Here is a 24854-nt window from a genome sequence, read left to right on the forward strand (position 1 = left end):
CTAAATGGAAGAAGCCTTTTAACCTCAGCAAGGTACTACTTCTTAGGGCATGCCATAATTACTTCCAGAGTCAAGAACGCCTTCTTAAACTCTTGGGGCCATTCTTGTGGATCTCCCCTCTGAACTGTAGTTTTCTCTGAAGTCATGATCTCCAGCACACTCCTGAATAACTCAATATCAACATCCTCATAATGCCAAGTTGAGGGGCTAAGTGTCTGCACAGAGCATTTACAATGTGCCGTCTCATATCCAATCAGTGATTCACTAAGGTCCAGTATAGCTGGTTACAGGAGTTCAGAAAGTTGGACATTCATTTGGAAATTTTATTTATAAATTTAAATACCTTAAACTGGGAGATTGCAAAAGTCAAACACAATTAAAATGTGGAATTTCATCTTTCTAATTATTTATTACATTTTTATAAAACAAACCATTATGCACCTTTTTAAAACATTGCATCTTTTTTTTAACACAGACATGTACAAATAAGCAGCTGTCAATAAGTAGCTAACATCAGCCTTGTCCAAAATCAACCATTCAAAACTGATGGGCAAGAAGAGAGAACGGCAAAAACACCAGTTAACAGCATCCCTCCTAAGATCTTCATTTGGATTTCTTGCAGACTGAGCCCAATTAATCCCTTTTCAGTGGTAACATAGCACCTGTTCCTTCAGCATTTAAATTCAGTTCAAGGCCGGGGACTTGAACAGCCCTTTGCTGAGCAAACACAAGAAACAGATACATGAGGATCAAGTGCTGGTGACAAATACTTTGAAAGTTTCATATACCTGGGGTCATAGGAATTAAAACACTACAAGTAGCTCCTTGGGATATCATTAAAGCACAAATTTCAAAAATTGAACTTTAATGATTTATTGAAAAGAGGGTTTGGTGGCTACAGTTGCCCTCCCTAAGGGCTGGGCCTGGACCTGAGTGTGAGTACTACTCAGATACTCTAGTTGATTTAGCCTATTATTACCCATGTAGTGGATGGCCTGATTATGGAAGAACCAGGGGAGAGAGTAGTTCTAGGACAATTCCTTACCAAGACCAACAGAGGGCAGCCCCCTTGGTTTCCAACAGGGCCACTGGTCATGAGCATAGAAGCTCAACCCTGTTGAGGCCTGTGGCCACCGCCAGGGGGCACATGGATGTTTTGGGGGCCCTATATGGCAGCACTTCTGCCACACCCAGAAGTGCTGCCAGAAGAAGCTTTTTAGGCACCTGGAACACTTCCGGCTGCTCTATAAAAGGGGCCGCCTCACTCCATTTGAGGAGCCAGAGTCGGGAAGAAGTGTACGAAGCTTGCCTGGAGGAGTGGAGGCAGAAGGAAGAAGAGAAAAAGGGTGCTGCGTATTGTGTACTGAGGTGCTTATTTACTGTATTGTGTTGTGGAGAGCAGGGAAATAGAGCTCCCCAGCTGTAAATAAACCTGTGTGTTGTGTGCAAAACTTGTGTCTGCCTGTCTGTGTTGGGTTAGGGCGGCTGTACGCGCCCCGGTGGTTCACATCCAGTAATAGGAATAGATAGTCAGACCTTAATAAAATGTTAATCCCTTTAATTAAAATGCAAAACTAAATACAATTTTTCAGAAAGTGTGCAGAAGACCTCAAAACAGAATATGATAGTTCTCAATGTGAGCACTGTTTATAGTACTTTGACTATTGTTGTTGCTACATAGACATTTTTTCAGGTATAATAATGTGCTTTACTTTTTGAAGGTTTTTAGTGTAGTAAAGCTTTATACATTTGCATGTCAATCTCATTCACCCAAAGGTGAGGGAAGTTTGTGGGTCCACCTCATTTTATCGAATACAATAAGGTGTATTATGTGGATAGTATTGTGCTACTGGCAATGCTCATCAAAATCATTGTAACATTATCGTTAGTCAAAAAGATAACAATAAAAACTTTTCACAGTATTTAAATAATGTAAAGCAAACATCATTGTTACAGATCTAAGTGTAATAAGCATTACAGTGACAAAACAGTTGTTAGTTTAAGGAGTGCAGAATGAGGGATAAGAGAGAGCTGGAAGCAGGAAGGGCTTGGTGTGGATAGGTGGCACTCAGGTAAGCTGTCTCTACACCTAAGCGAGGGTCTTGGTCTATATATTGTGGTACAATAAATATTATAATCTGGAGCGAGTAGGAAAATAAGGTGTTAATTGGAAATTATCAGTCATTTCATTTTATTAATCATCAGTTGGAGAATGCATGCCTTGAAATATCTGCAAGTGGGGGCCGGTCTTGGGATTATCCAAATATAGATACAGTACATCACTTAACAAAACCTAAGCATTTTGAGAATTGCTAGAATGTTCAGAGAAGATCTGAATCTGTACCATGCTATTTGGGATGTTTCAAAAGTGATATGACACAGAGATTTATCACGCTAACAAATCTAGACACTTATTCTTATCAAACTAAGCAAACTAATGAGAAAAAGGCAGAGAAAGAATAAGATGAAGGTTGAAAGGGAAAATTCAAGAAAAAAGTAGGCTGGAAGTATTTCATGTTTGATTAAAATATATGCTGAATAGCTCCTGGCTCAATCAGTCTAGCAAAACTTGGCATGGATTTCTGTACATTGGCAAGTGACCATTCTATGAAATAAGAGCTCACTCCATTCTAGGAGATTTGTGAAACATTTGACCAAAAAAGAATAATTGCCTTTGCTTGACAGAATGCTTTTCCCGTTTTATTAACCCTTTCCTATCTTGCGATGTTTTGCATTATGGGGTAGTGCAATTTGCTTCAAGTCCTGGATGTTGAAAAAAGGGTCTGACATGACAAGAGCTTAATTTTTTTAAAGCACTTATATCAATGTGTTTTAAATATAATATAAAGTGAAATGACTGTTTTAAATACTCATAGAAATGTTTGTTTGAAAACCTCACACATAAAGAAAGCTGAAGTTAAATTGAATTAATTCATTCACATCACACATTACTGGTCAATGTTCATTTATCACACATTGCTGGTGAAAGGCACCAAATTCTAACAAAGTGTATTAGTATTCTATGACACAACTAAAGAATCTGCTCTCCAAAAATTGTTTGAAATTGATAGCTTCAAAGCCTCCTCTAAATGAAACTGCTACTAAACTAAATTTGATAAGCTCCTAATCTTACCAACAAATGTTCACAAAGGTGTAAAAAGAGAGCAGAGTGATATCAAAAATTAAAAACATAAATCAGATTTCATTGATTGTGTAAGAAATTAAAACTATGTTTAAGACATACATACTATAGATCAGTTCACATATGTTTACATCTTGAAACATGTTTAGGTACAACAGATTCTCTCAAAATAAAAGTAGTGAAAAAATAAAGATTTACTGATTTACAGCCTGCTGAAAAACATGGACAACAACAAAGAGTAGTGGCTGAAAGCATTAACTCTATTAGGAGTCTGTGTACAGTAAATAGACTCCAGTTACAGATTAATGGATATGAAATAAAAGGACATGTGTAAATAATTTTAAAATATGGCAAATATGAAAAATACAAACCACATTAGTAGTTTATGCTACGTAACAGAAAATGAGGGCATGCTATTACACACACGTTGATGCTCCTCTTCTCTACATAAAACATCTTTACAGTTTCATGGTGTTTCTCACTTGTGTTTTATTGTCTTTTCAAGACTAATTTGCAGCTTTTTCATCCTGGCTGTGGATTTTGTTTTAGATTCTGTTTCAACTAAAATCCTAACTTTTAAGATTATTAGATTGATTCTTCTTGGTGTTCACTGAATTACATTTTCAATTGCTTGCTGCTGCTTTATACCCAGTTTTGTTTTTAATAAAATACAGGGAACTAATTTTAGGAATATTCTGTATTTTCTCCAATGCATTGCAGCACTACCAGAACCATTTGCTTGTGTTTCCCATGGAGCAGTGCTGTGACTTAAGCCATAGCCCTGCCGACTTGATTTTTTTCTGAACTTTTTAATGGATCCGTATTGTTGTGAGCTGTTTTTAATTTTTCTATATATGAGGGACGTTCAGAAACTTTCAAAAAGGTGGGATGAGTAGTAATTAGTTGTGTCTGAGTCATGTGACTCGTCATGTCTGGCAAGCCGGCTGCCCTTGCAGTTTAGTGTAAGAGTTGTCACCCTTTGGTTGAGATGGCTGCGAAATTTATAAATTGCACCAAAGAGGAACAGAGTTCTGTCATACACTTTTTGTGGGCAGAAGATGTGCTGGGAGCACAAATTCATCTCTGCACATGTGCTCAGTATGGGGATAAAGTTCTCTCTCTTAAAGTAGTCTATGAATGGATTGAAATGTTTGAAAATGGCCGTACTAGTGTGATAGATGAAGAGCATTCCGGACGTCCAGCTACAGCCACGACCACGAGGAATGAAGAAAGAACCCTGATGTGAATGTAGCGGTGCATCAGTGGCTACGTGCTCAACCAAAAACATTTTTGTTGATGCTATTAAAAAGTTGGTACAATGCTGGGAAAATTGCATCGCAAAGGAAGGTTACTGTGTAGAAAAGTGATGTCATTTGTTTTTGAAATTCTTAATAGAGTTAAAAAAAGTGTGGAAACGTTTTGAACATCCCTTGTAGTTCCTGAGTCTCTAAAAATAATGAATACATGGTTTTTGGGGTTGTAGAGTCCAAGGAATCCAAATATCCCATTTATTTTTTATTTCCGTATGTTTTTACTAATGTTAAAAATGAATTGCATTCTTCTGTGGTGTCATTTCTTGTTTGTATCATTTCTGTGTTCTCCAATTTAAAAAAAATGGTGAAAACATCTTGGAAGAAGTAGACAGGTTTAAATATTTGGGTAGTATGCTGTCAAGGGATGAACGAAGAGAATAAGAAATAAAAATATATATAGCAATTGGAAAATCAGCATTCAATGCAACACTGAAGAAGAAAATAATAAAAACAGGACAATGAGGAAACGGGATATAAACAGATTGGAAGCATTTGTTCTGTGGCCATGAAAAAGGATGTAAAAGATCAGTTGGATAAACCATCTAATGAAAAAGTGCAGCAAAGGTTTGGTGAAAAAGGAGCAAGCTTGAAATAAGTGAGAAGAAGGCAACAGAACTGGGTGGGACATGCACTAAAAGGAGATGGACTGGTGAAAAAAGTGCTGGAGCGTTAACTGAAGGGAAAGAAATTAAGAGGAAGGCCAAGGCAGGACATGTCATATAACCTAAAAGATGGTAAGTCATACTAAGAACTGAAAAGAAGAGCAGGAGGCAGAGTACAATGGAGGAACTGGTGATCTGCATTAGGGCAGAAAACTAAAGAAGATGAAGAAGAGCATTTCTGTGGTTTTTCTCAGCGAAATATGTGGTGCATGACATAACCAGGCTTCAATGTCCTCCTGGTTGTACAATTTTGTGAGTTTAAAAGCCTAGTGTTATTTTTTTCTTTATTTAAAATTGATATCTGGTTAAAATTCTTTTCTGTCCATTTGACCATGATCTTCGACTTATGTTTTAATTCAGTTTGCTTGTAAATTCTTGGTTTTGATTCCTTTGTTTTAAATCTGGAGAACAGATATTGCTTCACTTTCTGGGCTCTGTTTACTTGAGTCTTGGTCTCCCTGTTCTGAACTTGGCTAGCTTTACATAACCATGACCATCTCCTGATTCCTCCTGATTTCTCTTTCTAGACTGCTGCTATGCCATGCAGTCAGTGCGAATACCCAAACTCCAGTATCATCAGCTTTCCTGCAGAGTCTTAGAACACCAAGGTGATTAACGGTGGGTTACCATCAACTTTATACTGACGCCTGCCATCATCTATTGTGCATCTTGTTTTTGGTGTATTTTATAAAATTATTCCAAATATTTAGATGAATCAAAAATCCAAATGGTATCATATTGTATTTCCTTTGGAGAATGGCTGGGTCACTGCAAGTGCTTCACTGTGCTTACTCACCTGGTGCTCTGTTTTTAATTAGCTTTGCTATTTCTTGGGTAAGTACGAGATTTCCACTTTGCTAAAATCAGAGTGGACCATGGAAAGCCTTGGGCTTGAATCATTGTTTGGGTCTCAACCAGTGATACTGAGGGAACTACAGAGAAAACTAGCATGTAATGTCAATGATTATGAGTTGCCTGGAATTGAATAGCCACTACACAAGAAGATCAAGTCGTTTCAATGCATGAAATAGGTGCATGGAAGCCACAAACACCAAAGAAATGCCCGAGATTATGAGCAATTTATACTATATATAAATATATATATATATATGGGAAAGAGAGAGAGAGTGAGCATGTAGTGTCAAAGCCTCAAATTACATTAGATAGCCGTCAGAGCACAACACAAGAACAGCAAATGATCCCTTAGCACAGGCAGTATGTCATGTCAAATGTTAAAAACAAAGCAAGTAGAATCCTTCAACTATCTATTTACAGAAAAGGAGAATGAGAAAAAAAATACTTCAAAGCATAATTCTAGCACCATATTATTTTCACAGTATCAGGAATAAGAGCAAATCGAAGGAAAAAAAATATAAAAATAAAACTACCTTTGAAAAATAAAAACACATTAGTTGATTTAGTGTTTCATCAGTGTGCAGATTCGAGACATTTTTGTCAAGCTACCAATAAACTTGACCAATTGTTCAGTACTGATACCGCCGACTCAGTAATTGTACACGGTTCTTGCTTCATTGCCGAACGACCTTTTCCAAAGCCTAATGATCTGTCAACAACAACATTTTGTTCAAGTATGTAAATGCTAGTGAATCTTCCTAACAGTAAATTAAAGAACATTTTAGAAGGATTTCTCACTAGTACTACAAAGTGACAGGTAAGTTGTTATCAGCCACATGCAAACACCTGAGATATAGGCTAAGAAATATTTTTAACTTGTGACCTGCAGATTGTGAGCTCTGACAAAGGGAGACTGTTCTTTCTCCCTAACTTGCCATTACTCTACCTGCTTCTTTCATGGCAGGATCAATCCCCCTTGATCCTTTCTTTCCACTCTTTTACACCCTCCTAATCTTAACGAACATATTGCTCTGCCTCCTTCTATTTTTACCTGGTTCTATATCTGACATCTCTGACTTTCTTTCTCTCTCTTGTTCCAGACTTTTAACCTAACTTCTGAATCTTAACCACGACACAGTTTAAAACTTAGTTCTGCATGCTTTTATCTGCAGATTTAAACTGACAATTACATTAAAGCAACAAGCATCTGAAAGAAATAAAATTCAGTTACCTAGTACAATGAAGGGAATTCCTAGGAAAGTTGAATTGTATTTCCCACCAGCAAGGTTGATTATCCCTGCTGAAGTCAGTGTCGCAAGACTAATTGTCAGAACAGCCAGTAGGCCTAACCAAGGTTTGCTGCGGACACAGTCCCACATTGAACTAAAGAGAATAGCTAGTGTTACCACAAGGGTCAGGCTTGTAATCAGGTGTTGCTCAGAAACCTTGCTGCTCTTCTGAAAATCACTTTGCAGAGAAGAAGAAATGAAGGGGTACATCTTCAGCTCCGGATGTGCCTGCTGGAAAAGTTCAACTGTTTCGTAGAATTTGGTTTCCCACTTGTTTGCGACCACGTCATTCAATGCGTTGATTGCTTGCAAATAGTAGGTTAACTGAATTGCTTCAGCTGACTTTACCCGATCTTTGCTGTGAGTTAGGACTCCTCCTAGTTGATGTCCAATATAGACCTCCCTTCCATCCTTAAGGTATGTGATGGGATACCGAATTGTGAAGCTTGTTCGGTTTGAAGATCTTGAAGCTTTTAACTCTTCCAGGACACGCATGATTTCATCAACAATGCAACTCTTATTATCGTCCAAAATGCAAATATGCGCAAATGTGTAGTTGAAACCCAGCATGTGCACTTGAATCTTGGTCACGGAGGTATGCAACTGTAAAGTAAGCATGAGAAAGAACAGCGAAGTAGAGGTCAATGTTCATATTACTAAACTCTTACAGGTTTACATATACATGTTCATCCAAAAATATATATACAGTATTTTTTGATTTGCCTACTTGGGCTGCCAGAAAAAAGAAAATGTAAACCCTCCTCCCCCCAAACACACACATACCACACAAAATATTCTCAAACCCATTTTATCCAAATCAGGGTCAGAGTATAGTTTAAAATATAGATATGTAATATACTGTAGATAGTGTGCAGATGGGAAAAGGCCCACCTGTCAAGATATTCTCAGGACACAAAAATCATCTTAAAGCCACACAGAAAAAGGAAAAACTAAAGGAAAACCCTTAAAAACCCTTTCATATTTTCCAAAAAGAAAGGCTAAAACTACCAGATGTCTTGTCCAACACAATTCTTAATGTTTTTCAACAATTTAATTGAACAGAATTAATAATAAACACAATAACAATGTTTATAATATTAATTTACTACACATTAAATGAACTAAAGGGCAGAAAAGAAAGTAAATACTGAAATGGACAAACTTTGTGAAGAACTATGCTAGAAAAACAGCAAAAAAAAAAAAAAAACCTCAAAAGCTAAAACAATAAGAAAAGGAGCTAATTAGATGAATTTCAAAACAAAAAAGGAAAGTGCAAAGTACTGACAGTTAATGAAGAAAAAAATAATTATTAAGCCTAAATCGTTCAGTTTAGATTGTGCTTATCCCTTGTTTAATGTTTTATGAACGTCAGGATATTCAGATTTAGGCAACAGTTTGCAAGAGCAAACCATGATAATGACTTTCATCCTGTATGGTATAATTGTAACCTATAAGTATGTTCAATTCTAGTCACTTTACACTTAGTAAACACCTATACTTTGTTCATCTACTTACAGATAATTCATGTTATAGGTGTAATGTACCTTGTTATCATATCTATATTTTTTGTTATTCCTGATATATGTATAGCTGTGCCTTCATTGGGTTAAAGCTGCAAAACAGGAATAATAAAGCATCTATCTATCTATCTATCTATCTATCTATCTATCTATCTATCTATCTATCTATCTATCTATCTATCTATCTATCTATCTATCTATCTATCTACAGTGCATCCGGAAAGTATTCACAGCGCATCACTTTTTCCACATTTTGTTATGTTACAGCCTTATTCCAAAATGGATTAAATTCATTTTTTTCCTCAGAATTCTACACACAACACCCCATAATGACAATGTGAAAAAAGTTTACTTGAGGTTTTTGCAAATTTATTAAAAATAGAAAAACTGAGAAATCACATGTACATAAGTATTCACAGCCTTTGCTCAATACTTTGTCGATGCACCTTTGGCAGCAATTACAGCCTCAAGTCTTTTTGAATATGATGCCACAAGCTTGGCACACCTATCCTTGGCCAGTTTCACTCATTCCTCTTTGCAGCACCTCTCAAGCTCCATCAGGTTGGATGGGAAGCGTTGGTGCACAGCCATTTTAAGATCTCTCCAGAGATGTTCTGGCTGGGCCAGTCAGGGACATTCACAGAGTTGTCCTGAAGCCACTCCTTTGATATCTTGGCTGTGTGCTTAGGTTCGTTGTCCTGCTGACAGATGAACCGTCGCCCCAGTCTGAGGTCAAGAGCGCTCTGGAGCAGGTTTTCATCCAGGATGTCTCTGTACATTGTTGCAGTCATCTTTCCCTTTATCCTGACTAGTCTCCCAGTCCCTGCCGCTGAAAAACATCCCCACAGCATGATGCTGCCACCACCATGCTTCACTGTAGGGATGGTATTGGCCTGGTGATGAGCGGTGCCTGGTTTCCTCCAAATGTGACGCCTGGCATTCACACCAAAGAGTTCAATCTTTGTCTCATCAGACCAGAGAATTTTCTTTCTCATGGTCTGAGAGTCCTTCAGGTGCCTTTTGGCAAACTCCAGGCGGGCTGCCATGTGCCTTTTACTAAGGAGTGGCTTCCGTCTGGCCACTCTTCCATACAGGCCTGATTGGTGGATTGCTGCAGAGATGGTTGTCCTTCTGGAAGGTTCTCCTCTCTCCACAGAGGACCTCTGACAGAGTGACTATCGGGTTCTTGGTCACCTCCCTGACTAAGGCCCTTCTCCCCCGATCGCTCAGTTTAGATGGCCGGCCAGCTCTAGGAAGAGTTCTGGTGGTTTCGAACTTCTTCCACTTATGGATGATGGAGGCCACTGTGCTCATTGGGACCTGCGCTAATGTTCGCAATCACAGAGCAACTTTGTGAAATCTCCTTAATTCCATTCACTTTGCAACTCATATTTACCAAAATGTTTCTATTTTATTGCTAGTGGCACTATATGAATATTATATTTAATTTGGTGCAAACTTTGCAGTAAAATTAAAACTACTGCAGGGCCCGAATGAATTTTAACAGCAGTACTAAAATCTAAAATTGAAACCTCTTCTAGCACTTGCTTAAAATTAAGACGAGTCCACAAGGATAAATTTAATTATTAGGGCAGGAAATTAAGATCTTACTTTAGGGATAAACCAGACAGAAATGTTAGGCAGGATTCAGAATACAAAAGAAAACCTCTTGATTTCTGTTAGCCTCTTTATCTGAATTTCCTATATTCAGTATTTAGTAAGAAGTTCCAAAGCTAAAACACTGAATTAAGCGTGTGACCATCTTTCATAATGACATATACATTATAGTGACATCTGATATAGGCACTGCGTACCCAAATCATTTAATGGACAAAGAAAGAACATTGATAGATACATGGATGAATGGTTACACTTAGGAGGACAGAGTGTTGCTGTCTTAAAGGTTTAAGATTTTGGGTTCAGATTAGATTAAATTAGATTAGATAAACTTTATTAGTCCCAAGGGGAACTTTAGCACAAGGATACAGACTCATAGGACAAATAATACAATCATCCATCCATCATCCAACCCGCTATATCCTAACTACAGGGCCACGGGCGTCTGCTGGAGAATAGCCAATTCCAGCCAACACAGGCACACACACACACATACACCAAGCATGCATTAGGGACAATTTAGAATCACCAATGCACCTAAACTGCATGTCTTTGGACTGTGGGAGGGAACCGGAGTACCCGGAGGAAACCCATGCAGACACGGGGAGAACATGCAAGCTCCACACAGAGTGGACCCGGGAAGCGAACTCAGGTCTCCTACCTGCAAGGCGGCAGTGCTACCCACTGCACCACCATGCTGCCCGTAATACAATCAATCAATCAATGGTGTATATTGTGCAGAAATTGAAAAATAAACTGAAGGAGTATCAGTATTTAGTTTTGGTCATTGGGAGGAAGGACTGAATTGTCTGCTGAAGTAAGCCCCTGGCTAAAAGAGCTGTAATATAGCGCTTCCTGGAGGCATCCAACTTTCCACACCATACTCTATCCCACAACAGCTTCCAGTATGTCCAGGGTTCGTTCCATGATGGATCAGGCTTTCCTGATAAGTTTGTTCAAGCATTGTGCATCTCTTGAGGTCAAGTTACTTCCCCAGGAGACTGCAGCATAGAACAACACTGGCTACTACTGACTGATGGAACATTTCCAGCAACTTGCTGCATACATCAAAAGACCCGAGTCTGAGGAAGTAATATCTGCTCTGGCCCTTTTTGTGTAGCGCCGCTGTCTTGTCAGACCAGTCCAGATCTGGTTACAGTCTGCCTGGAGTATGCATGCTCTAGCCCTGTATACATTTTTCTTCTTGTCCCATAGATGTGAATCTTATGCCTATTAGCAATTCTAAATGGGCCCAGTGAAGTGGGGTGTGAGTGTGGCTATGTGTTTGAATGTCCTTTGCAGGGCTGCTTCCATTTTGCACCTGATTCTGCTGGAATTGGCACCAGTTTTTTTTGCAATTCTGAGTTCAATAAATTCAGAACATGGGGAAGGGGGTATGTTAATGGATGGTTGTATATGACAGTTAAAAACCTGAATTTGAAACTAAAAACAATACATATCAGTGCCAGTACAATTCATTTGATGGCAAGATGGTAAATTATCAGAAATTAAGGTAAAATTCTTTACTGCATCCACTACTCATACTAATGTATACATTCAAATACAGTTACTTGAGAAGCGTGTAGATAAGAAGAATAGAAAATATATATTAGGCAATAATAATTCAAGAAATTTGGACAATTTTTAAATATGGACAAAAAACTGGAAACTGGAGTTCAGAGTAGTTGAGTGCAAAAAGCTGCTGTGGATAAAAAGAACAAGCATTATTATCACAAGGTAGAAGTTGCAGAGTTGAAAGAAATATATTCTGAGAGGAATTTAAGAGGTTTATGATAAGACAGAGTTTGTCATTAATGTTATAAAAATGCCGAAGTTTTATAAACTGGAGGAGAGAAGTTAATCAACTTATTTGGATCTTCCCTTTTATTATATGACTTGGCAGTCTGCTCTAGAAATCTGCAGCCCTTTGCATAATAATATCCTTCCTACTTTCTGGCTTGACTGCACTTCCACCAAACGTTGTGGTCCAGGTGGTGTTCTCAAGGCTGGCATGAGGGATAAATTCTGAAATTCTGAGAGGGAGCAGGAATGTTTTGATTGACATGAATCCTTTGCAAACCCCAAGTGAAACTTTACATTCAATTTCAGTCCTGAAGTGAAGTAAATACAAATACTCACTCCTGAAATTTGGTATTAAAAAATCTTTACTTAATTAACTGATATTTCACTATTCTGTTAGTAACCTTTGTTTAATCAAAAGATTATATGATTGAAACTTTGACTTCCTCAAACATTCACCGTCCTTAACATATTCATAAATCAAGACAATGTCAGTCATTTAAAATGGTCGCAGGGTGCTGGAGCACATCTCAGCTAGCATAGTGCACAAGGCAGGAACAAACCCTGGACAAATCACCACAAGACAATGTATTTATAAATATTAACGCAAGGTAAACACTCTATATGTGCATTATACTCAACCTATGTGCATAAGAAGCTCAGTTCACTTACTAAACAAACAATACAGACACAAAGTGAAAATAAAGTTGCAGGTAATACACTTTACTCTGTAACTGACACAAAAATGTTGAGAAAGTGCCACAAAACTGGTTTAACATTTCTCAAACTACTGTTTTTGTTCCCTCTTGCAAAATTTAAATATGAAAAAGTGCTTGAGTGGCTGTGAAACTGCACAGATTATTACTTTTGGTGTGAATTAGTTTTTGTGGTTAGTGTAGTTATTTCAGACAATGAATCAAAACTTCTGGGGCACACATTAAGTTAGTAAAATTGTTTATAAAACCTTTAACCCAAAACTGACGGGTAGCAACAGTTCCTTTTGAGAAGGTGATGTCCCTTTTTCAATTTCTGTCCCCATAGTATCAGGCCAGGCCTGTACATAACTCATTATTTAACTGAAAGAATCCTGATGGATTAACATTGTTAAAAGTCTTTGGAAATGTAGGTCCCATAGCTGCCAAAAGAAAAGGTTGTGGCTTTTAGTGTGGAGAGGTGCTTGGTTTCATTTTGCTGCACGGCTTCACATAGTGATGTGTAGTTTCAGGCGGCACACAGACTTGTCATTTTCGCATCCTGCAAACTGTGGTCTCACTAATGTATTATAATTTAAATAGCCAAAGTACCTGGTGTTACCTATGTATATTTGTAGAATGGGTTAAGGAAAGAAAGCAAAGTTTTACGTGTTTTTTAAATGGTGACCCTGTTCTTAATGTTAGCTGTCCTATCCATCATCCACACTACCTCTCTACCAATGTCTCTGCTCTCGTAAGTGGAAAATTTGTTATTTTTGGGTCTGATTGGATTCCAGAATTATGGTGACTTCTAGATGTGTTCTAACCATGAATGCTGTTGTTTTGTCTTGGTAGAGTAATATATTATTCTGCGTTCCCCTTTTGTATTATTAATATGTAGCCTTTGTCAGAATGCCTCAGATCTCACAGACTTACCACTGTTTATAAGGTATTATAGTATATAACTTCTTCCCACCTTCACTTCTACATGTATAATCTCGGGCAACTAGGTGTAGTAAAAGACAAGCAGGAGTTATGTTACACTTTAAATAATGTATTATTGATAATATTCATAAATTATAACAATATGCAGAGTACATTTGAATATTGGCAACCATACAACCTGATAAATAGTGATGTGTAGTTTCAGGCGGCACACAGACTTGTTAGTTACGTAAAATGTCTCTAGTTAACTCTTTCAGAGCTGATGTTGACTTTTGTCAAAAGGAGGAGTTGACGATGGTAACCAACTGTAAACTGTGACAAAACCCACCGTTATGTTTAGACTCTCGTTCCTAGAAGGAAAGTTAGCTTCATTGGTTTGACTGAGATTTCCTGCACTCTCGTGAGTAGCGAAGGGGAAACAACGGCAAAAATGGCACTGACATTTGGCAAAAGACCAAAGTGAATGCGTAAAGTAAAATACTCAGTGGACGACATTTTGCCTATTATCTCTGAACTGGACTATGACTTGTCCGACTCCAATTTTGATATAAGTGATTAAAAATGAATGTGAGGTTCCAGATTCAGCTGATTGGTCCCCGGCTACTCATGGTACTGACAATGATTGCCAGGGATGACTGCCACTTAATGACCAGAGGTAGAAACAACATTGCAATGCACTGCGACTGTGACCGCTGCTGCTGCCCCAGCCTCACAAAGACAGTCTGGCAACAAACCTGCTGCACATTTTTGGCAAACTGGCAGCCACAGCATGCAGCAACAGACGTTTTATGTTGATTTCTGTGTGAAAACATTGCTTTTCAGAAACTAGGTTTTTTGGAAAAAATATTCAGCCCTCAAAGAGTTAAGGCATCATTTGTGGTCAGCTTTCTTCAGAACAGGCCACATGCCTGTCTCAAATTGGCTGCCGAGCTGTGCTCTTCATTGTGTTGTCCTTTTCAGTTCGTGGTGTGAGATGGTCATTCAGCAGTTTGGTAAGAGAGAGAGAGGGGTAAATCAAGCAAATTTATAGATTTTCTGTCTAATCCCTAAGCCAATAGGGCGTCGTGGTACTTAAGGGCTTCTGATACAAGCCAGTTCCAATGTAAAGCTTGGCAGTTTGGCAGCCTGGCCTTCTGTGGGGGTTGACTGAGAAACTTCAGCAGAGAAATATTAGCCAAACTTGTTTGAGGCACTTCCCCGAACCCTGTCGTAAAATTACAAAGAGACTCATTCCTAAAAGTTGGGAAGGGGTTCTTAAACCATCAAACCATTACTGTTATTATCTATAATGTAACACTAATATTATATTGCTTTGTCTAAGTTACAAATAAAGACATACAAAATATTTATCAACTTGTATGCAAAATTTCACATGACAACAGCTGTCATGTCTGACTCATCCTCTTAGTACAAAGTGTACAGTTCATAGTGCTTAAATTATAAAGAAAAGCCAACAAAAAAGACATTAAACAACATCCCTTTGTGTTCGGTCAAGTCTCACCCACCACAAATATGCACAATACTCCTTTTGATATTATAGTAGATAAAGGCAGCATGCAGCATTGCTCAGGTATTAATGTTAAGCTCTGGTCATTGTGTATGCTTCTCTGGCTTCAGTCTCTTTGGATGTTTCACTTGCTCCAAGTCAGTAGGTGGCAATGGTGTGCAAACTGTAGAAAACATGGGAAAAACACTGGGACCACCAGGGTCAAAATTTTGAGTTCTAAAGTATCCTGTCTTGGTTGTATAGTCATAGAGATCAACTGTGCAAAATTTGGACCAGACATTAAAGGGTGTAGGATTGTATAGGGAACATACAGACAAACATTCTAATTTATATTTATAAATTATGATGCTTGAGCTGTTGTACTTGTTTTTAATGATATAAGTTAAGGTTAACCATTACAGTTGTTTTCAAACATTACCTAAAGGAAAAAAATGTAATGGCTTGTAAAATATTAGGCTCTATACTGAAAACTGGATTATATATTGGAGAAAGCATTTGAACTAAAATGGGAGCCAGTCTTTGAACTGTAGATTATTTATTACATTCAATGATTCAAAATTCTTAAATCCTTTAACAGCTAATCCATCAAAATGTATCAACCTCTTAAAATCTACACTTGATGACACCAGTGAAAAAATATTTGTGATGGACAGGTAGCATATTGGAGGGTGGGTATGTAATCTTGACTCCTCTGCTTTTGAAAATTTTAGACCTATCTCTAACTTGCCTTTCTTAAGTAAAATTCTAGAGAAGGCAGTCATTATGCAGCTAAATGACCACCTCAATAAACATGCTATTCTTGATAAGTTTTAGTTGGGTTTCAGAACAAATCACAGCACAGAAACTGCACTCGTTAAAGTAGTAAATGACTTGCAGGTAAATGCAGAGAGAGGCCATTTATCTGTTCTCATCCTCTTAGACCTGAGTGCCGGATTTGATACCATTGATCACAATATTCTAGAAATCGCCTTAGTCAATGAGTGGGCCTTTCTGGCAGTGTCTTAAATTGGTTTGAATCCTACCTGGCAGGTAGAAAATTCTTTGTTAGTTCTGGTAATTATACATCGATGACACATGATATTCTATATGGTGTTCCACAAGGCTCTATCCTGGGTCCGCTGCTCTTTTTGATTTACATGCTTCCGTTAGGTCAGGTTATCTCGGGGCATAACGTGAGCTACCACAGCTATGCTGATGACACACAACTGTACTTATCAATAGCACCTGATGACCCCAACTCTGTTGATTCACTAACACAATGTCTTACTTGTGTTTCTGAATGGATGAGTAGTAATTTTCTCAAACTAAATAAAGAGAAAACTGAAATTTTAGTGAATGGCAATAATGGATATAATGAGGTAATTAGAAATAAACTTGATGCATTAGGATTAAAAGTCAAGAAGGAGGTAAAGAATTTAGGGGTAACTATTGACTCTGACCTGAATTTTAAATCACAGATTAATCAGATCACTAGGACAGCATTTTTTCACTTAAGAAATATAGCAAAAGTTAGACCTCATATATCATTGAAAGATGCTGAGAAATTAGTTCATGCTTTTGTTTTCAGTCGACTAGATTACTGTAACACACTCCTCTCAGGACTACCGAAAAAAGACATAAATCAATTGCAACTAGTGCAGAATGCAGCTGCTAGAATCTTAACTAGGAAAAGAAAATCCAAGCACATTTCTCCAGTTTTGATGTCACTACATTGGTTACCTGTGTCATTTAGAATTGACTTTAAAATACTACTTATGGTTTATAAAGCCTTAAATAATCTCGCTCCATTTTATATTTCAGAATGTCTGACACTATACACTCCAAATCGTAACCTCAGATCTTCAAATGAGTGTCTGCTTAGAATTCCAAGAGCTAAACTTAAAAGAAGTGGTGAGGCAGCCTTCTACTGTTATGCACCTAAAATCTGGAATAGCTTGCCAATAGGAATTTGCCAGGCTAATACAGTGGAGCACTTTAAAACACTGCTGAAAACATATTACTTTAACATGGCTTTCTCATAGCTTCATTTTAGTTTAATCCTGATGCTCTGTATATTCAATTAATTATCATTATTATTCATGGTGGCTCCAAAATCCGTACTAACCCCTACTCTCTCTTCTGTTCTTTTTCCGGTTTTGATCTGCGCCACCACCACCTAATCAAAGCACCGTGATGTCCCTACATTTATGGATTAAAGACCAGGAGTCCACGTGACCGTCCTTCCATGAGAACCTTGAATACAATGAGGACTGATTGATGTCATTTATGTTAGGTAGAATGCCTAGAGGGGGCTGGGTGGTCTCGTGGCCTGGAACTCCTGCAGATTTTATTTTTCTCTCCAGCCGTCTGGAGTTTTTATTTGTTTTTACTGTCCTCCCTGGCCATCGGTCCTTACTTTTATTCTATGATAATTAGTGTTCTCTTATTTTAATTCTTATTTTGTCTGTTTTTTTCTCTCTTTCTTCATCATGTAAAGCACTTTGAGCTACATTATTTGTATGAAAATGTGCTATATAAATAAATGTTGTTGTTGTTGTTGTATTCCAGATGAAGCCAGAAAGCGCACACATTAGTATGATGGATCTGGGTGAGGAATTCGAATTGTAGGTCTGTGAGGCAGCCATGCTACCTACTACACCACCATTATTATTATTTGTAAAAAAAAATTATATCTTCACCATTATTATTATTATTATTATTAATTGTCAAAAAATTATGATAACTTCTAATTAATATTTAATAATGGGATTTTCTTTCTATTTTTGTTAACATCAAGGACAGGCCCTTCTCTCAGGTAGGACTGGTCACAATTTTCATTTTCATACTACAGTAGATATGCAGTAGTGCATGGTGCGTTGGAAGAGGAAATATGTAATTCCAGTTTTAAAGATGTAATGAAAAAGTTATAATTACTGTATATGTTTAAAATATAAATGTGTATGCAATAATTAATATATCTGGGCTGTCATACAAAGAAGGGGAACTGAAAAAAGTATAGGCAATTCAAGCATTTCCAGTAACGCAAACTTATCTGCAAATCTATTTAATTAACAACCATATTAAATGATGCCTGTAGCAGTATTTGCACAGTTAACTGAGCTCTTGTAATTTAATATAATCTATAGTATATGAGTATTATCTTACAATTAGTACCAATATCCATTAAGTTAAATGTGCACAGATGGTTTGTACTGAAACCAAACCTTTTTCACAAGAAAATACTTTGTAATCTGCCATAAAGTGCCAAAGGGGGAACAACTCAATTATATTAGATTTTATTGTAAACTTAATAAAAATAATACTAACATATAACAATATTGTAGCGTCCCAGCCGGGTTGAAGCCTGGAGGGAAACTGACTGTTAGGTCTAGTGGGGAGGGTGGAGAACAGCACTGAGGACTGATGTTAGGGATGTGATTGACAGTAAAGGGAAGAAAAGGGGCGTCACCCTAAACAGAGGGGCGGGGAATAGAGGCAGGGATTTCTGGATGGTTCAAGGGACAGCTAAGAAGGTGGAATAGGAGGCTTTTTTTGGTCAGTTGATGGCGTCTCTCAGGGCCATAACAATGACAATGACTTTCTTTATCCTGCTGTATTTTTTTTCTTTTCGATCCTGTCAGAATGAGATCAGTACAGTAATTTATTTATCAAAATATTGCCAAAGAAATATAAAATAAAAAGTTTAAATTTAAGAAGTATTGGATTGTTGAAAAAATAATAAACTCCTCAGAAATAATCAATACTAGAATTAAACAGTTGGGGTTTTGTAGAATTTCATTTGAGCATGTCAGTAATGACAGAATTTATTTAAACTTTCCTGTTTTATTCATTTTTTAATGAAAAAAGTATATACACAAAAGTAGAATGCGCAATTAGCTATTTTTTCTTTTTCTGTTGGAATGTAAGGCAGATCTAAATACAAAAAGGCAGTGAAGAAAATATATACAGTAATCCCTCGCTATATCGTGCTTCGCCTTTCGCGGCTTCACTCCATCGCGGATTTTATATGTAACCATATTTAAATATATATCGCGGATTTTTTGCTGGTTCGCGGATTTCTGCGGACAATGGATCTTTTAATTTCTGGTACATGCTTCCTCAGTTGGTTTGCCCAGTTGATTTCATACAAGGGACGCTATTGGCAGATGGCTGAGAAGCTACCCAACTTACTTTTCTCTTTCTCTCTCTTGCGCTTTCTCTGATCCTGACGTAGGGGGTGTGAGCAGGGGGGCTGTTCGCACACCTAGACGATACGGACGCTCGTCTAAAAATGCTGAAAGATTATCTTCACATTGCTACCTTCTGTGCAAGCTGCTTCCTGAAGCGACATGCTGCACGGTGCTTCGCATACTTAAAAGCTCAAAGGGCACGTATTGATTTTTCACTGTTTGTTTTTATCTGTCTCTCTCTCTCTCTCTCTCTCTCTCTGCTCCTGACAGAGGGGGTGTGAACTGCCGCCTTCAACAGCTTTGTGCCGCGGTGCTTCACATACTTAAAAGCCAAACAGCCCTATTGATTTGTTTGCTTTTGTCTCTCTCTCTCTCTCTCTGACATGCTCTGCTCCTGACTCGCACTCCTTTGAAGAGGAAGATATGTTTGCATTCTTTTAATTCTGAGACGGAACTGTCATCTCTGTCTTGTCATGGAGCACAGTTTAAACTTTTGAAAAAGAGACAAATGTTTGTTTGCAGTGTTTGAATAACGTTCCTGTCTCTCTACAACCTCCTGTGTTTCTGCGCAAATCTGTGACCCAAGCATGACAATATAAAAATAACCATATAAACATATGGTTTCTACTTCGCGGATTTTCTTATTTCGCGGGTGGCTCTGGAACGCAACCCCCGCGATGGAGGAGGGATTACTGTATTAATATGATTTGTATATTTATTAACAACTAGGAATATACAGCAACCTCTAAAATCTGTTAAAATGTCTTCTTTAATAAAGTGATACAATAAAAGTTTTGAACAAGCTCTTATAATGAGCAAACGTTTTAATATCTCCTGAGATACAATCCATCTATTTTTTTTTTTTTTTTGATTTCAGGATCATAGAGGACAGAGCTTATCATGACAGAAACAGGTGCACTGCAGTAACCAACTGTGATGGGATGCCAGTGTCATACTGGGTGCACCCATGCACACTCATCCTCACAGATTCAGACTAGGACAATTTGAAAATGTCAATCAACTATACACTGACGTTTCAACTGTGGGAATCCAAAACAGCCGTACATTCCATGTTGTAAGATGGGTTCTGGCTTTCACTAAGCCTGAAAAGCAAAAAAATGCTTCATATAATGAATGGATGGAACTTCATAGCAACCAATTTCTAAGCTTTTTCACATGAATGGTACATTATTAAAAAGTACACATATTGTATTGTCACAGTTTCCTATGTCTACTTCTGCTAAACCAGCGTTTCTTAACCTTTAAGTATTTGCGACCTGAGTTTTCATAACAGTTTTAATCACGTCCCCCTAAAGTTTTTTTTGAAACCCTAATAAAATTTATTCCTATATTTTTTGCTGCCGATAAACCACTACAAGTTTAAAATTTTCCTACGAATAGTGAAATTACGCCACATATGGCAACATTCGCTCCCCCTTTTTTGTTACTTTTGAGAACCGCTGTGCTAAACCATCAAGGCAGAGGCGACCATTGGGAAGGTTGTTTGTGAGCTCTGGATGCCTCAGAGCTGTTCTCCTCTTCCTCTAGGAAGGAACCAGGAAAGCCAACTATTTTGTGAGAGTAAACAGAAGTCTGAGGAACTGAGTACTGCTCCTGAATGTCACTGTAGGAACAACTTTGTCACCCTTTCCAGACATCCCCTAATGGGAGACATAAAAGGAGAAACAAACAGCAGAAGGGCAGCTTGTCTTATTTCAAAAATGTCATCAAAACTCTAAGTGAGAGGCTGCTCCATACACTCCCAACAGAAAGACAGACCTAAAATTAATAAATTAATCTGACTGACTCACTAACTATGGAAGATTATTGGTGCTAAAACTAAATGGAATCAAATGTGTAAATTACTTTGAAATTATGTGGGCTATGTGGGCTATTTAATTTGTTATAATTACAAACATATTAACTAAATGATCGATCGTTTTTTCACTACGATTTACATTTTTCATGTCAGCATAAAATGCAATTCAAAAGCGCATTGCATTTTAATTCATGTCCATAGATCGCGTGTCATAAATATTGCATTTTGCATAGTGGTACCTCTGTGCATATTTCATTTCGATTTGAGGCCACAATTTTATCGTGCCACATATAAATTCCAATCAGCATCAAATGGTGGGGCAAGGGGCATCAACAGTTGGGGTGGGGGAAGACATTCCAATCACGAGTGTATTGTACTTGGAAAGAAGGTGAACGTGGAGTTGATAAACTGGGGATCCGCTGTCTCATTGAATGGGTAGAAGCTGGCAATCTAAATGACGATTTAATTCTGTTGCATGTCAAACATAACAGAAAACTATATAGTATCTGTTTATCACAGAGGCTATCAATAAAAAGCTATGAAGAAACCAAGCTAATGATAAGATAAGCATGATAAGAAATGTTTCATTATATTCAGTATCAAGTTGAAACCACTGACAAACCCACACCTCAAAAATGTACTGCACTGCCCAATTTAGCATGTACAAAAATAAATCAACTTTAGACAACTTAATATAAGCGTAAACTTTTTCAGCCAGACCTAAGACATAATTTTCGCCGTTTCAGTATTACTCAGCAGTCCATATTGAGCAAACTTATGCTCTCCACCAGAATACATTATCGTTTAGAAGTGGAATGTCTCTTTCCCCAACTGTTGATGCCCCTTGCCCCACCTTTTGACACTGATTGGTCATTTGATTACTTTTAGTTTTGGCACAATTAAAGTGTGGTCTTGAATCAAAATCCAACAAATGCAGAGCTATCGCTAAGCAAAAAGCAGTATGTCTGCTTTGTTTTCAGTTATGACATGCAATCTATGAACATGAATAAAAATGCAATACACTTTTGTATTGAATTTTAAACTGGCAATAAAATTGCCAGCGAAAAGCACTTGATCAATAAAACAGTGCCAAAATCAAATGTCCCACTTGAATACGTATCGTATTGCAACATAGTTAACACATTGTATTACATTTAATTTAGGCATGAATAATCTTCCTTAAGTATCTCAGCACACTGTGAAGTTATGAAATAAATACTTCCAGTAGTTTAAGAATGTTTTTATATGTTTCAGGCATTTTTAACTGCTCTGTTCCTTTGTATTTCATTTTTGTTGCTGATATTTATATATTTTTGATTGCATTTGTTTAAGGTCACTGTTTTGGACTATTGTACTTGTTGTCATCGACATTTCATGGTGTAGTTGCCCATGTGCAGGTGTCAAATGCTGATACAGTGGCAGAATGTTGCATGTTGGTTGGACATGCAAGTATGCAGAATTTGTTGTATTCATAAACTGAAAAACCTGTATTATTGTTTGTTGTTTGTTTGAAATTTCCATGAACAAAGACATTTAGTGGTGTCTTGAGACAGTGAACATTCTACCTGCCACTTCACAGCCTATAAACCTAAAAAAAGAAATGAAAAAACAAACCTGATATTTTAAAAGACTCAATCATTCTTTCAGAAAACAGAGAACAGAGTTCTGTAGTCTGTCACAGGAGGCTGGGGGTCACAGGACGCCTGGAAGGACCGGGAGGTGGCTTATACGCCCCTGGGCCACGAGGGGGCAACCGCCCTGGATGTTGAGGGGACCACAGGAAAGGAGCAAGGAGGCTCAAGCCCACTGGGGCCTGTGGCCACCGCCAGGGAGTGCCCCGAGCATCGTGGAGCCTGGGAAACATGCACTTCCGCCACACCTGGAAGTGCTGCTGGAAGGACGTCATCTAGCACCTGGAACACATCCGGGTGGAGATAAAAGGGGCCGCCTCCCATACAATCGGAGAGCTAGAGTCGGGAGTGGGAGCAGGATGAAGCTCCCGTGAGGAGATGAAAGGCGGCCCACGGACAAGTGAAGGCCCGAGTAAGGGTGTTTGGTGCGGGAAGCACTGTGCTGTGTGGGACTTTATTTGTGGAGAAATAAAAGGCGTGTGTTATTATGAAGAGTTGATGTCTGTGTGGTTGTGTCTGGGCTGAAACCTCTCACAAGCCCTTTACAGACACAGAAAAAGAACAAAAGAGAAACACTGGGCTTTCTAAAATGTGTTATGTCCTCTCTATCAGGTGACTCAGTGGAGTTTCATGTGTGAATACAATGGATGGCACCGGACCAGCACTTTAAATAATGCCAGCTGAGACTCCCCCAATATCTTTATCTAATCATGAGTCAAAACACTAAATCCATGTACAATATGTATTGCAATGCATGCTTCACAATACAATACTGCCACAATACATTGCATTTTCGTAACAATGAACAAAATGATTAACTCTAAAACAATAAAACACTTAAAATGTACTGTATATTAAATACAATAAAAATGTGAATATTCTTCATCCACCAAAAATATATTTCTTTTTTTATTCAGTTTTACACTTGTGAAATTGACTTCAAAATGAAGCTCATCTGTTTCACTCATCTTGCACAGATCTGTACCTTGGAACTATGAAACTCTGTTCAAGCCCCCTTAACTAAACACACATGTTGTGAACACAAGAGGCATTTAACAGACATTTTACATGTAATTGGCATCTTAATAACATTGCAGAATTTAACAAAATTTTACAATATGGCATAATGAACCCCGATATTAAGCACAGACATGAAATGCATATTTGCGGTTTTGATTTTTACGAAATCATGCATCAATTTTTAAAGATGGTACCAAAATCAAATGTCCCACTTGCATACACATCACATTTCAACATAGTTAACACATTAGATTACATTTAATTTTGGCATGAATAATCTTCCTTAAGTATCTCAGCACACTGTAAAGATATGAAGTAAATACTACCAGTAATGACGAAAATAGTAAGGAATAGTTGTGTATGTAATTCTTAAAGTTCATAATTAACATTAATTAATTTTAGTATAATTACTTCATATTGACTAACGTGTTACCTGAGGCGATCGTGTCATTTCTTCACTTCTGCACCAGCCCTGCTTTGACATATACCAGCCATACTTTACATCTTATTGTCTAACTTCTCTTTTATAGTTACAGGAAATGGCAAATGTCCCTGTATTACCTGAAGCTACTCAAGTTAAACTGATTACATATTTAAACAATGCTTGTATTTATTATGCATCTCAGAGTAAAAAACTGCCTCAAAAATCTCAAGAGTGAAGCATATATTGTCCTACTCTTAGCAGTAGGAGTAAATGCATTTGATCCTTTTTCCAGATTTAGCATACTCCTAACTTCACCTGGATTTTGGAGAGTTTCTGAGCTCTCCTAACTTGTTAGGAACTGCTAGAAGATGCCATTCAGGCAGAGATCGACAAGTACATCCTGCAAAAGGCTGAATGTTTTGGAAATGCTGGACAACAATAAACTTGTA

The 24854-nt window shown here is 37.7% G+C and overlaps 1 protein-coding gene across 1 annotated transcript in view; it reads right to left on the reverse strand.

Annotated features, from left to right (window-relative positions):
• The window catches only part of ptchd1 (patched domain containing 1), a 167347-nt gene that overhangs the window by 95941 nt on the left and 46552 nt on the right, over positions 1-24854 (reverse strand). The window contains exon 2 of the mRNA XM_028801249.2: positions 7204-7864. Coding sequence (XP_028657082.2) covers positions 7204-7864 — 661 coding nt within the window. The remainder of the gene's footprint in view (positions 1-7203; positions 7865-24854) is intronic.

The sequence above is a fragment of the Erpetoichthys calabaricus genome, chromosome 4 (genome assembly GCF_900747795.2).
Source record: "Erpetoichthys calabaricus chromosome 4, fErpCal1.3, whole genome shotgun sequence".
NCBI classification, from domain to species: domain Eukaryota; kingdom Metazoa; phylum Chordata; class Cladistia; order Polypteriformes; family Polypteridae; genus Erpetoichthys; species Erpetoichthys calabaricus.